This window comes from Chelmon rostratus, chromosome 8, assembly GCF_017976325.1.
Source record: "Chelmon rostratus isolate fCheRos1 chromosome 8, fCheRos1.pri, whole genome shotgun sequence".
Classification (NCBI taxonomy): domain Eukaryota; kingdom Metazoa; phylum Chordata; class Actinopteri; order Chaetodontiformes; family Chaetodontidae; genus Chelmon; species Chelmon rostratus.
The window spans coordinates 11082017-11094065 of NC_055665.1; the positions used below are offsets into that span (position 1 = coordinate 11082017).

Sequence of the window (12049 nt, forward strand, 5' to 3'; positions counted from 1 at the left end):
TGCCTTACAAAAGAACTAAAAATGACAAGGAGTGGCAGGACCAGTTTTCGTAAACAAAGAAGAGAAAGGCAGCACCAGAGGTTGCTGACATATGTCGACTTCTGAGAAAAAGCCTATTACAGAATGTGGTAGAGCAAACTCTGAGGAAGGCAGGGCGAGACTGTGGATTAGCATAAACCTGATATCAGTGCGATACATCACCTCTTTAACTGAGAAGGAGAGAGGCAGAGAGGAGGAAGAAGGAAGAGGTAAACAACAGAGAGGAGGGATGAGGTGGAGGTGAAGAGGGTGGGGTTAAGAAAACACTGAAGGTGGACAAACAGACAGCAGCGCACTGATCCCCTGAGCCTGACAAGCCAACAGAGAAAAACAGGAGACAATGAGGTTGAACGATGGTGATGTGTGAAAAGTGCCTGACTGTGTGAAGGAGGGAACACGAGCCTGGAATAGCAGGACTGAACATTTTCTTTGGGATATAAGACGCAACTGAAGGGCAGCTAAGGTAAGGATTTCATACACTACAAGGTGCTTTCTATTAATCTAATCTCATAAAAACGACGTCACTCTGGGTCGTCTCTCTGTGATGATTATGAGATTGTTTTTGGTGACTAAGCCGGTGCTCTTATGCCATTTAATGCTTGGCCTTCGGGCATGTAGTACCACATGTATGTGTCAGAAAATGCGGATGAACAGGTTTAGAGATGCTGGATGTGACGTAGACAGAAGAAGAGTTTCCCTGTGTAATTTAAAGCAGCTTTAAATTCAAACATACAACATAAAGAGTCCTCAGGTACAGAGATTGTAAGATAGACCAGCATTAGACTGCCTGTGCTGTGAGTCCAAAAAGCTGAAAGGAGACGAAATGAAAGTAAACTGGTGAGGTGTCAGAGCTCACAGACACTGATCCAACACCTGAAGTTCCTGGTCTCAGTTACTCGTTCGCTCAGACACCTTCTCATACTGGATACCTTGTTAAGAGTCATGTTACCATTCACAGATTCGGCCCAGACATCTGCCACTTTATCTGTTGTTTTTATTCATCTGCATCCATTTGTTTACCCCCAACAATGTTGATGATGTTTTTTTTTTTTGTAAATAGAAAACACCCTGAAGCTTTTACATAATGATTCTAAGCATGTGGAAATACAAGAAAGCTCCTGAATAGAAGGTTTGACTGTGTCAAAGGTGATTAAATATTCCTTAATCTCATTTCTTTTCTACACGCGACAGGATGTCCTCACTGTCAGAAGCAGACTTCCGCTGCAAGCAAGGAGACACTATCTGTGGTGAGTTTTATCAGCAGAGATAAGACTTGAAGATTTTTTGGCCACTAACCTGCTCCGGCCACGAGAGGCCTCGTTAAAGTGTTCACCTGAGATGACAGTCGAACAGACGACACGCCGGCCCAGACAAACAAGCCTGCCACTTTGAGATCACTGTCTCTCAGACTTGCTGAGGGATCATGACCATTGCACCTGTTCCTGTTTGCAGAGATCCGCGTCTATGAGCAGGAGGTGATCATTGTGCCCATCCTGCTGCTGGCCAGCTTCCTGGTCACCCTAGTCTTCATTTTCCTGCTGCGCTTTTGTCCAGAGAAAGTCGACCGCATCCGTCCACAGGCCTCGAAGTCAACCACCAGGAGAGTGCTGCACGGCATTGATGGTAAGACACTGGATGAGGCCAGGTTTGTTAGTGTGGATTTAAACAAGTTAAATCTTATCACAGAGATCTACGCTGTCATCAGTCAAGTCTATGTTTACGTGTAAATTACTGACAATATTAATGAATATCAGTTCCAATCTTCCAATAAAACGTAAAAGACGTGAGTCCCACATCAGCAAGTTCAACTGGTTTTAACAATAATAACAAACTTTATTTGTACAGCACCTTTCATACAAGGATGCAGCTCAGTGTACTTTACAACAAAAGAAATCGCATGCACTAAATGCTCAACATAAAAAGGACATAGAATGAACATAAAACAGGGATAGAAAATTAATGTAAAATATGATGGGTGATAAAACCCACCTGATAATAAGAGTAATAACATAATAGGAAAAAATAACATATAAGGATGAAAATAGAATAAAGAGAATACCTAGCATACGATGGAAAATAAAATCCACTGAATAATAGTAATTAAAATAAAACAGAGTACATAGAATGCAGAAAATCAAGTAAAATCCAACATTTTGAAAGAAGTGCAGCAGTGTGAGGCAAAGATCTGCCAGAACTAGTTAAAGTTTTCTCAGTAATGTTGCTATAAATAAAACACACGCTGTGTATTCACAGTGTTGACAGACTCCATGTGATTACAGATGAACAACTGACAGTGAAACCAGACCCACAACTTTTTACATTATTTTCTGCATTACCGAATCTTCTGAAAGTGAAAAAGGTTTTACTTTTGTCGAACTTTTATACAGTGTTTGCTATTACATTTAATCCTTCAGAATGTTATGCAAATAAATGACTGTGAAAGTAATGTACTCTCTTTAGTTTGTCAGTGGCAACATCTAACTTTAAGGTTGCAACTGTGTGGCACACAGACTGTATGTCCGCTGTATATCATGATTTCCCAGCTGGGATCAATAAGCTCTCTATCTGTAATGATAATTGTTCTCTTTCTCTCTCCCCCTTAACTCCCTGTCCATAGCTCCACCAGGTATCAATGTGCTGGAGCACGAAAGCATCGCCTTGGAAGAGCCCAGTTCCTACTCTACCTTCCACCCCCTGAACACTTACACCCCCAAAAGCCTCTCTATGTCTGTGGTCACACCCTCTATCCCGTCCAGCCCAACACCGCAGCCCTTCAAGCCCAGTTTCACTCCCATTGTCCAGCCCAGAGAGTTGCCCCGTCAGAGGCTGCCTGAGTCCTTCAACCTGGTCACGCCTCTTCCCACTGCCTTCTCCCTGAAGTCCGACTCCTCCGTGTCCCTCTACAGGGCCCGTATGGAAAACAGGAACGTGGTGCTGCGAGTCCTCAATGGTGAGAAACTGGAATTTCATGCAAGTTTGTTTGTGGCTTTTGAGAAGAGCACTTTAGGAAACGGTTTCTGTACGTGTGGTGTGTTCCTTGATCGCTCTTGCCCTTCACAGACTCTGCTGATGCCACAGAAAGACACAACTTCCTGGGCTTTGCGTCCTTCCTGGCCCAGCTGGGGCCGCATCCCTTCCTGCCAGAGCTGCTCGGCGTGGTCTCACTCCGGGCTCCTCTGGTTACAGTCGTGGAAGAGCTGGAGAACAGAGACCTGCTCAGCTTCTTGTGGCGATGCAGACAGGTATTTTTTTTTTCTTTTACAGGGGGCCTACTGTTGCAGTGTGTTTTAACTCACTTTAAGCATCACACCAAATATCCAAAGCAAAAATCATAAATGAGCCAACTTCTCTTCATGTTTTGGTTTATTTTTTTTAGGAAAATGTGGATCCTCCATGTGAGATGACTGAAAGAGGAATATTTACCATGGCCAAACAGGTGGCGTCAGCTCTGGTTAGTGTGAGAATACACTCTAAACATGAAGTTTCTCTGAGGTTTTAGGAAGACCTTTACATATTTACTTTGTTTCAGTGTAGATGACTAAACTGAAATCAGCCGGCTTGTGTGTTTAATCCTGACTTGCCCCACGTTTTTTGCCCAACCAGGAGTTCCTTCACAACAAAGATCTTATCCACGGAAACATTCGTGCCCGCAGCGTGCTGATCACGAAGGGGCTCACGGCCAAGCTCTGGGGCCTGCATGGGGTCTACACGAGGAAGAACCAAGGGGCCACTCAGAAAGATGACCCCAGCATGAAGAAATGGCAGGCCCCAGAGTTGTTAGTCAAGAGACCTGCCAGTCAGAGCAGCGACATGTGAGTTTTCGGTTTGCATTCCCTGCAGTTTGCATCCACGAAGGCAAATGCTGCAGCAGTGTAAAAAACAAATTATTTATTAAATGTTGAAGCTGACTTCTCCAGGCACTAAATGCATATTGTGTAGGTATATTATTAAGAGAATTTACTGAATGAAAGACTCTAACCATTTATTGCCTCTGTGTCCCTCTCTAGCTGGTCATTTGGCATCTTACTGTATGAAATGGCAACACTGGGTAAGTTGGGCAATATAAATATATATGTTACAATACATATCATGAGATGACATAACTGTCTCAACTGTCCAATACTATTTATACTGTATTATGGGCTGTATTATATCTCTTTACTACAGAATCTCTGGTTGTATTAGACAATTATAGGCTATAATGCAACCCCACAAACACGACTAGTTTATGGCAATTTTGGATTTTAATATCTTTTTATCAATGGGATGAAGTGCCTTAATCTGTAAAGTAACAGACATGCCCGTCTGGCTATTTCATTGATAAAACGCTTCTCTATTGATTTTACAGAAAATGTAAGAGCACACACTGTTTACCCTGATAGAGGGTTTATATTCATAGCCTCCACTCCTGCTCCTACTACATGTACTCTTTTTATTTCTCCAGGTGAAGCTCCATTTGCAGAAATCTCAGTTAATGAGCTGCTGCAATTTCATCAACGAGGAAAAAGTCTGAAAAAACCTTCTAACTGTTCCAACACGCTGTATGTATCCACTGCATGCTCCAGATAGTGCACAATCAAACCTGAAGCAAAGTTTCTCTCTTTAACGATGTGCTGCGAAGCTCAGATTGTTCTCTCTCTCTTTCAGATACTCCCTCATTAAGGGTTGTTGCCAGTGGAAAGATCAAGATCGACCCTCTCTGGCCGAAGTGAGCCGCAAGCTCCTCTCAGGAGAGAAAATAGCTTCTGACAAAGTCCTCAAGGCGTCAGGGACAGTTAACATTGAGCAGTACCTGCAGGAAGCAGGGTACGGGGAAACCAACAACTACACTGTTTTCTGATCACTGCCTGTGCCAGGTAAAATAAATTGCACTATTCTCCCCAAAGGTACCCAAATGGTGCACTTCTACAAATCATATCTTTCAGGTGCAATAAAAGTGTTCCAAACTCTGTTTATGAGAGCTTTGGGTACTGAAATTGTTCTTTTATTTTATATATTTACTTTGGTAAATGAGAAAAGCAGTATGCTTAATGAGTTGTTTACCTTTGGGAAACATTAATTTTCATCTATGCAAGACCTCATTCATGTGCGTCTTCGTCAGACTCGGTAATTCCTAAGTCTTTCAGTTGGGGAAATACAACCAGTAATTTTTGCAGTACACTTCAAGATTCGTAAACTTGAGCAATGTACAGCTGCTGCATCATGAACTTGTAGTCAATACTGTCAATATATGATGGTTTACAAATCTTGTTTACAAGCAAAAGCAAAAGTATATTAACAGATGTAATATGTTATTACCACCTTTTGTATGATTATATAATGGCAGAATTCTGGAATTGAAGGGCACATTAATCTATTTATGCTATTATTACACTAATTTTCTTTTCTATAAGCTCAGTTCATGTGAACATCTGCAAGCAAGAAATGAGCTCAAACTGTTTACAGAAACTGAAATGTGAATAAAAATATCCTAAGTCCTGCGATGATCTTTTTCACTTTCAAGTGGACACAATGGAGAAATGAAGCGCAATCACAGACACACACACCCAGTAACAGGAATTGTTTATTGGTAGTACTGCATACATGTACACAGAGCACTTCCACTCAGCCCTTGAGAGAGCAAACCATGAGGAATACCTATTTTCAGGTAGTTAAGTTGATTAAAGCTACTAAAACTATATCATATTCATGAAAAAATAATTTTGATTGTAGTACAAAATGGAAAAGATACAAAACTAAACTTTTAATAACTGCTAAAACTAACTAATTAAAATAATCCAGGCTTGTTGAGTGTCCTCAGCTTGATGTGATTGGAGCCTGGATTGAACATCTATGGTAACATAACAACTAACTACTAAAAGACTGACATATTTAAATGAAGTGGACTGTTGCTGACATCACTCCAAATCATATATATCTAAAGTTAAAGCACCGTTTGAAATACAGCAAGAAGGCAACATTTCCTTTTTTTTTACCCAACACTTGAACTGTCCTGGCTAGAAGACCTAGCACCAATTACTGCAGGCTGGCAGATTTGCACTGTTTCACAAGAGTATATATACAAAAGGCCTCTACACACAGCAACAGAACCCCCCAACAAAAAAAACTGACACTACTAACATAGATACTTCAGACTGTCCGTGCTCACCACTCACACAACAGTATACATACATGTTTTTGCACATTCAGTGTCCTGAAAGCAAACTGTCCATCCTCATGTCTCCACATGATCGATGGTGCCCCATTGTTTTGAAAAGACTGTCCTCACTGCCCCCAACCTTCTCAGTCATTTCTTACTAAAAGAGGAGCAGGTCCAGGTATTGATTCCAGTAAGAGGTCATCAATGAGAAAATGATCCCGCTGTCTGAAGCGCTGACTGCATCACTCACGCAGGGTGTTGATGGAGGCACAGATCTTGAGAGCGGGACCCAGCTTGATATTCATGGTGGAGATGAGATGGTCCTCTCGCAGAAGCAGGAGAGCCTGCCCGTCTATTTCCTGTGACAGGAACTGGGCAGCCAACTCTTCACAGCCTGGACAGAAGGTAGAATTAGTACAAAACGAGAACAGGAGACGTGGCTAAGGCTTACAAAACTGTTATCTAATCGCTGAACACCGACCTTGAAGTGAAGAGATGAACCTGCAGACTTCTTCCACACTCCACTTGGCAGGAGTTGCGGAGAGAAAGTTTGCGCCCTCTAGTGGGAGGCTACCGGGAGCTGAGCTGTCAGACGGAGGAGCGCTGTGTCCGGCTCTTGAGCAGGAGTGTGAAGAGCTGGGGGACAGTGAAGGAGAATCGTCCTCCTCTCCTTCCCCATCGCTGGATACGTCCTCTGAGTGACTGGACTCAGAGTGACACTACACCCAAAAGAGTGGAGATTCAGATACAAAGGCCACTTCAGAAACTAAGTTGCATTTGTTGATAATGCAGCCAATAATATAAAGCATAAGGCTGGCATTTTTCTATACTTCTTACTATCAACAAACTCCATCAAATCTAATAAAACACATCAGGCTTCAGATACACTAGCGATACTTGTTAGTTGGAAGAATTGGTTTTGATTTTTTTTCATGGAATTTGCTGATGATTAGAAAAATATAGAGCATCGACCATCCTCATCCTTTAAACTACAGATCTTACCTTGACAGGTAGATGCCTGCTTGATATTTTATTACAGGTGTTACTGGAACTGCTCCTGCGAGTGGGGCCCCTTCGCCTAGCTGCGCTCTCAGTGGGTGCTGGAGGTGGTGCCTGGCCTCCACCACTTCTCCCTCTGCTTGTCTTGAAGTGTTGGCTGCAGCTCACATTATACCTGTGGATCCAGGAGCACAGTCTCTACTGAGGAAGATGTTTCCTAGGGTTTTGGTTATCCTATGAGCTTGTGTTTTTACAGCTTACAGTTGCAGTTTTTACTCAACCCCAATGTGCACAATGTGCTAATCAGGTTTAATCAGTGGTATCTCCTGGTGTAGTCTTTAAATGGTTCCTTAACTATATATGGTCACCTGTCCTTGTCCTTGTAAAGCACAGTTACAGTTTTTGGAAGTATGTACCAAAGAATAAACCAAGACAAAAACAATACCAAAGCGGGAAGCTAAAATAATCGTACCTCTTAGCACAAGTATTTGAACAGAACCTCTTTGATCCTCTGAACTGGCTGGCTGGGGCGAGGCTTCCACAGTATTCACACTTCAACACTGAAGAGGAAAAAGAAGGGATAAAATTATGTCACACAATTAAATCCTGACAACGCATACAGATTCATGTGATCATCATTAAAAAATGGGAGTTACTCCACCACTTACATGGAGGTCCGTTCTCTGTGCGGCCAACCAGGGCAAAGTCTCTGTCTTTGAGTAGTCCAGCAACCTGTCAAATCAAATACAAGCCTGCATTTAAGTTAAAGATTTGATTTTATTGAAATCTATCTTGTCATAGCAGAGCACACTTACGGGGAAGGGCTCCGCTCCCTCCTGGATTACAAAGCCCTCTATGAGGTGGGTGAGGACTTGTGGTTTGACCACTGCCTGCGGAACAGGCGCTCTGTCTTTGTCCCCAAGCCCGACTCTAGACAAGGACAGGGGCAAGGTCAGGGTAGGAGGAGACGGGAAGGCTGCTGCTATGGGAGGAGCTAGTGAGGATCAAAAGAAATGGTAAAAATAATGAGATTTCAACCAGAATTTTTTGGATCTAGTGATCATTTTCAAATCTGTGCTTGATTTGGAGACAGCAAGTTGATATACCCGAGTCCTTTGTGGGGGCAGGGGATAAGGGAGGGGCAGAATCTTTCATGGGAGCAGAGTCTGAAGATTCTGTCGCCATCTCATTTGGTGCATCACAGTCAGATTTTCTCTTCAGAGATCCAATGGCAGGCTTTATCTAATAATATATGTGGAAAAAAGCAGGAGAAATTGTTACAACTGGACTTGAACACTGATACTTATTCTTACACCTAACCAAATAAGTGTACATCCTTTAAATGGTTGAGCTTACCATAGCACTGTTGTTGGAGACTGTGTTAACATTCCCACCAGCGGTACTTTCCTGGCCTGCACTGCCTCGTACCTGTGCCAGGGCCACTGCCTGTGCATTTCCTGCTAAGCCCTGCCTGGCTCCCACAAGCTGCACAGGGATGTGGGAAGTGCTGTGTCCCCCAGTGGTGGCCTGGCTGTTGCTGGGTGGTGCTGGAAGAATGGGAGGTGGGTGTCGTGGGGGCAGCTGTACAGGTAAGCGGTGTCCCTGAGCTGTCTTGGGCTGGATCGGCACAGGACCTTTGTCTGCAGTGGTGCTGGCCTGTTGTAGGGGCTGCACCACCAGAGTCTGTGTGTTAACGTTTGCCTTTGGGGTCACTGAGCCAATGGAGTAGCCCTGGGTGGTGGTAGGAACATTTGAAGTGGGCACCAGGATCACAGGGGCGGCAGAGGAGGACAGGAGGAGTTGAGAAAGTGGGAGTGCTGGAGAGGAGGTGGAGGAAGGAGCTACAGAAGCAGCAGGAGTAACAGTCATGGCAGCCTGGTTTCCAGTCTTTACAGTCATAGTGTTGGTGGTGGACTGCTGAGTAAAGTTGGGTTTGGCCAGCTGTTGTTGCTGTTGTGGTTGCACTTGCTGCTGCTGAGCTCTCTGGGCAAAAGTCTGCTGCTGCTGTTGGCCGAGAGGAAAGCTGGCAACATCTTTCCTCTCTGGAAGCTCAGACTTGACAGCAACTGCCCTGGGAGCGCAGTGTAGAGCCAGATTCTGCACCTGTTTGAGAAAGAAAGGAGTAGGTTGTGGTGAAACATATTTGCAAAAAGTCAAATAGTCCTCCCTTGACAATCATCTTTCTGAAAATCACATATGTAAGACTGTGTGACTTTAAATAGCTCAGACTTTACATTACAGGTAGGTGATGGTTTTCAAACCTGATCACCGTCAGACTGGGCACTAGCAGCGGTAGGTGCAGCTTCATGCTGCTGCTGTTGCTGTTGCTGTTGTTGTTGTTGCTGTTGCTGCTGCTGCTGGGGCTGTGTCTGGGCAACTGTTGCTACAGTAGCTGTTGCTGTACCGCCAGGCATGAAGATGAGCTGAGAGGCAAGGGGAGCCCTGAGAGAGCGGTTGACCTATGCGAGGACCAAAATAGATGGGTCAACCTTGTAAATGGCACATTTGTCAATTAATGACTCCTTAACTACATGGAATACTTAATGATTGCAAACATGTTTGTTGTGCTGATTGTGCAAACGTTAAAAAGCACTTTTCACAGATGTTGTATCGCTGGCTGTCTTGAGAAACCTTTTTCTATACTTATAGTGGCAATTACTTTAGCTACGAGAAGCGTAAGTTACCAACCCAAAACAAATTCTTTAGAGCACCAAATCAATAAGCTTTCAGAAACAGAATAAAGGTTCAATTATTATATCATAAGAACTGGTGACACGGGCAAGAGCAGTATGCATTAACTCATGCATTCACTATTATTTCTCAAAAATGGATGATATGCACAAAAATTTTTAACTCACCCGAAGATACATCTGTCCCTGTCCTGCAGAGTTTCCACCCAGCAACACTGACTGGTTGAGAGCTGTTGTCGTTGCAGAGGTGGCTGGGCCGTGTGGACGGGGATTGGTCATGGTACCTCCTGCAGACGTAGTGCTTAGGTTGACCTGGAAGGAACAGATAATTGTATGTTTTTAATCAGCCCTACCTTAGTATTTCAAGAACTAGCTGTAATTCATAATTCAAACAATAATTGACATAAAAACTCACAGTCGTGGGCGCCTGGGACATGCTGTTACTTGGGGTACTGGACTGACGACTAGCTGCAAGCGTGGCCTGGTTTAAAAGGAGACAGAAAAAGGGATGCGGTCTAATGCTTCTGCTTACCATATTTTTGTACATTTTACTCTCAAAATTCTGGTTACCTGTTGAACAGCGGCCAAGTTGTGGAGTTGGGCACTATTGATCTGCTGCTGTAGCATGAGCTGCTGGAAGTACTGGGCTGCATTTGGCTGTCTTTGCAGTGCTTGGAGAGCCTAAACACACACACACACACACACACACACAGATACAGATACATATTATTTCAATGCTCATCCAAAAGCCTTCTAATTTCTATATCATTATCATTATTATTAGCATTATACATTAGCAATCCAAGATAACAGTTGTTTAATCACATGCAGTTGTTTATGCACACAAACACGACACACACACCTGTACAGCCTGTCTCTCATACAAAGACATATGGGCTATCTGGGGCGCACGAGAGTTCCCGCTTGTCTGAGGATTGCCATTGGTAGTGCCTGTGTTTTGGTCTTCACCTCCATCCATGTTTGCTGCTCAAGACACAGAGGTCAATCAAAAAAATAGCTGTGACCCAACACTATTGTTGAATACACAATAAATCACTGTAGTAAGTGCAAAATCCTCATAACTGTAAATATCTAAGCATGAAGCCTGGTTGAACATGCAATTTTGCATTCCACACAAGATAATAAGAGAATAACAAAAACGTTTAAATAAATGCTACGGTACGTATGTTAAACTTAAATCATCGGTTACTTGCTTAAGTAAGTTACATTACAATCAAACACTATATCAATATATTAGGTAATATCTAACAGACACTGCTGACATAAGAAGACACCCTCAAAATGTCCAGCTCGAGGATTGTTTTTAACCGAGGAACGTTACAGAGCGTTATTCTTTTATAGGGCCCATAAATCACAGCTTGCTACACCCCTACACGTACAGTAGCTTTAACTACATGCTGGGCAGACGTTATCACTATGCCAGTAATAATCGTGGCAAGCAGGGGCACTTTCGTATTTTCATTAGCAGACCAGCTGTCAACATGATAGATGAATGCGGGAGAAAGAACAACATGGAGGAAAGCTCAAAACACCAAGTAAGAACGACACTAGCCAGCTGTTGCTAACTACAATGGACTTTGCTAGCTACCCTATCTCTAAATAAAAGTCTGACATGCCATGAATAAAATACATTAATATTTGTATTCTAACTAGGTAAAAAAGGTTGGGTGCAGCAATATTAGATAGAAGTGGGAAAGCCGTTAGATTGGCGCTAACACTAACGTTTACTAGTAGAAAAGGTGCAGCGTTAGTTTTAACACAGATCGGCTAACTAACTAGCTATGCTAGCTGCTGACTGCAGGCAGAAGGCTAACAACTAGCTAACTATCAATTGTGCAACAAGTCAACGTTTAGTGTTGTTCGGCGTGCTTGTGTCTTTACCTCTCCTTGGTATTTCTGTCCTTTTCACAGAAAAATGCAATCAAGTCTATATTGCGAGCTTGGCTAACTACAAACAACGATATCCCCTCACTGGCTTTTTTGCCTCCAACGAAACCCCGCCCCTTACAGGTCCTTTTCTTCTTCGTCTTCTTCTTCTTCTTCTTCGTGTGTTGGCGGGTGGTAAACCAACGTTAAAGGCGCATACCGCCCCCCACTGTATCTACGTGTCTAAATCCTACATAATAAAGCAGGACCTGTTTCTGGTTCCACGTTTATATCC

At 43.2% G+C, this 12049-nt stretch overlaps 2 protein-coding genes across 2 annotated transcripts; one reads left to right on the top strand and one right to left on the bottom strand.

Annotated features, from left to right (window-relative positions):
• Window positions 1–289: 289 nt before the first annotated feature.
• Window positions 290–5515, top strand: styk1b (serine/threonine/tyrosine kinase 1b). Its single transcript, XM_041942004.1, has 10 exons — window positions 290–502; window positions 1231–1286; window positions 1492–1662; window positions 2657–2989; window positions 3100–3281; window positions 3416–3490; window positions 3643–3851; window positions 4047–4087; window positions 4484–4580; window positions 4687–5515. Exons 2-10 carry the CDS (start codon window positions 1232–1234, stop codon window positions 4877–4879), a joined length of 1356 nt encoding a protein of 451 aa, XP_041797938.1. The 5' UTR covers window positions 290–502; window position 1231; the 3' UTR covers window positions 4880–5515.
• An 81-nt stretch (window positions 5516–5596) lies between these two features.
• phc1 (polyhomeotic homolog 1) lies at window positions 5597–11908 on the bottom strand. The gene is made up of 14 exons (XM_041941923.1): window positions 11770–11908; window positions 10730–10851; window positions 10438–10548; window positions 10283–10348; window positions 10036–10179; window positions 9439–9636; window positions 8534–9280; window positions 8284–8419; window positions 7993–8171; window positions 7846–7909; window positions 7650–7737; window positions 7181–7352; window positions 6660–6897; window positions 5597–6572 (listed from the first exon to the last, which is right to left on the bottom strand). Exons 2-14 carry the CDS (start codon window positions 10844–10846, stop codon window positions 6421–6423), a joined length of 2412 nt encoding a protein of 803 aa, XP_041797857.1. The 5' UTR covers window positions 10847–10851; window positions 11770–11908; the 3' UTR covers window positions 5597–6420.
• Between the last annotated feature and the right edge of the window lie 141 nt (window positions 11909–12049).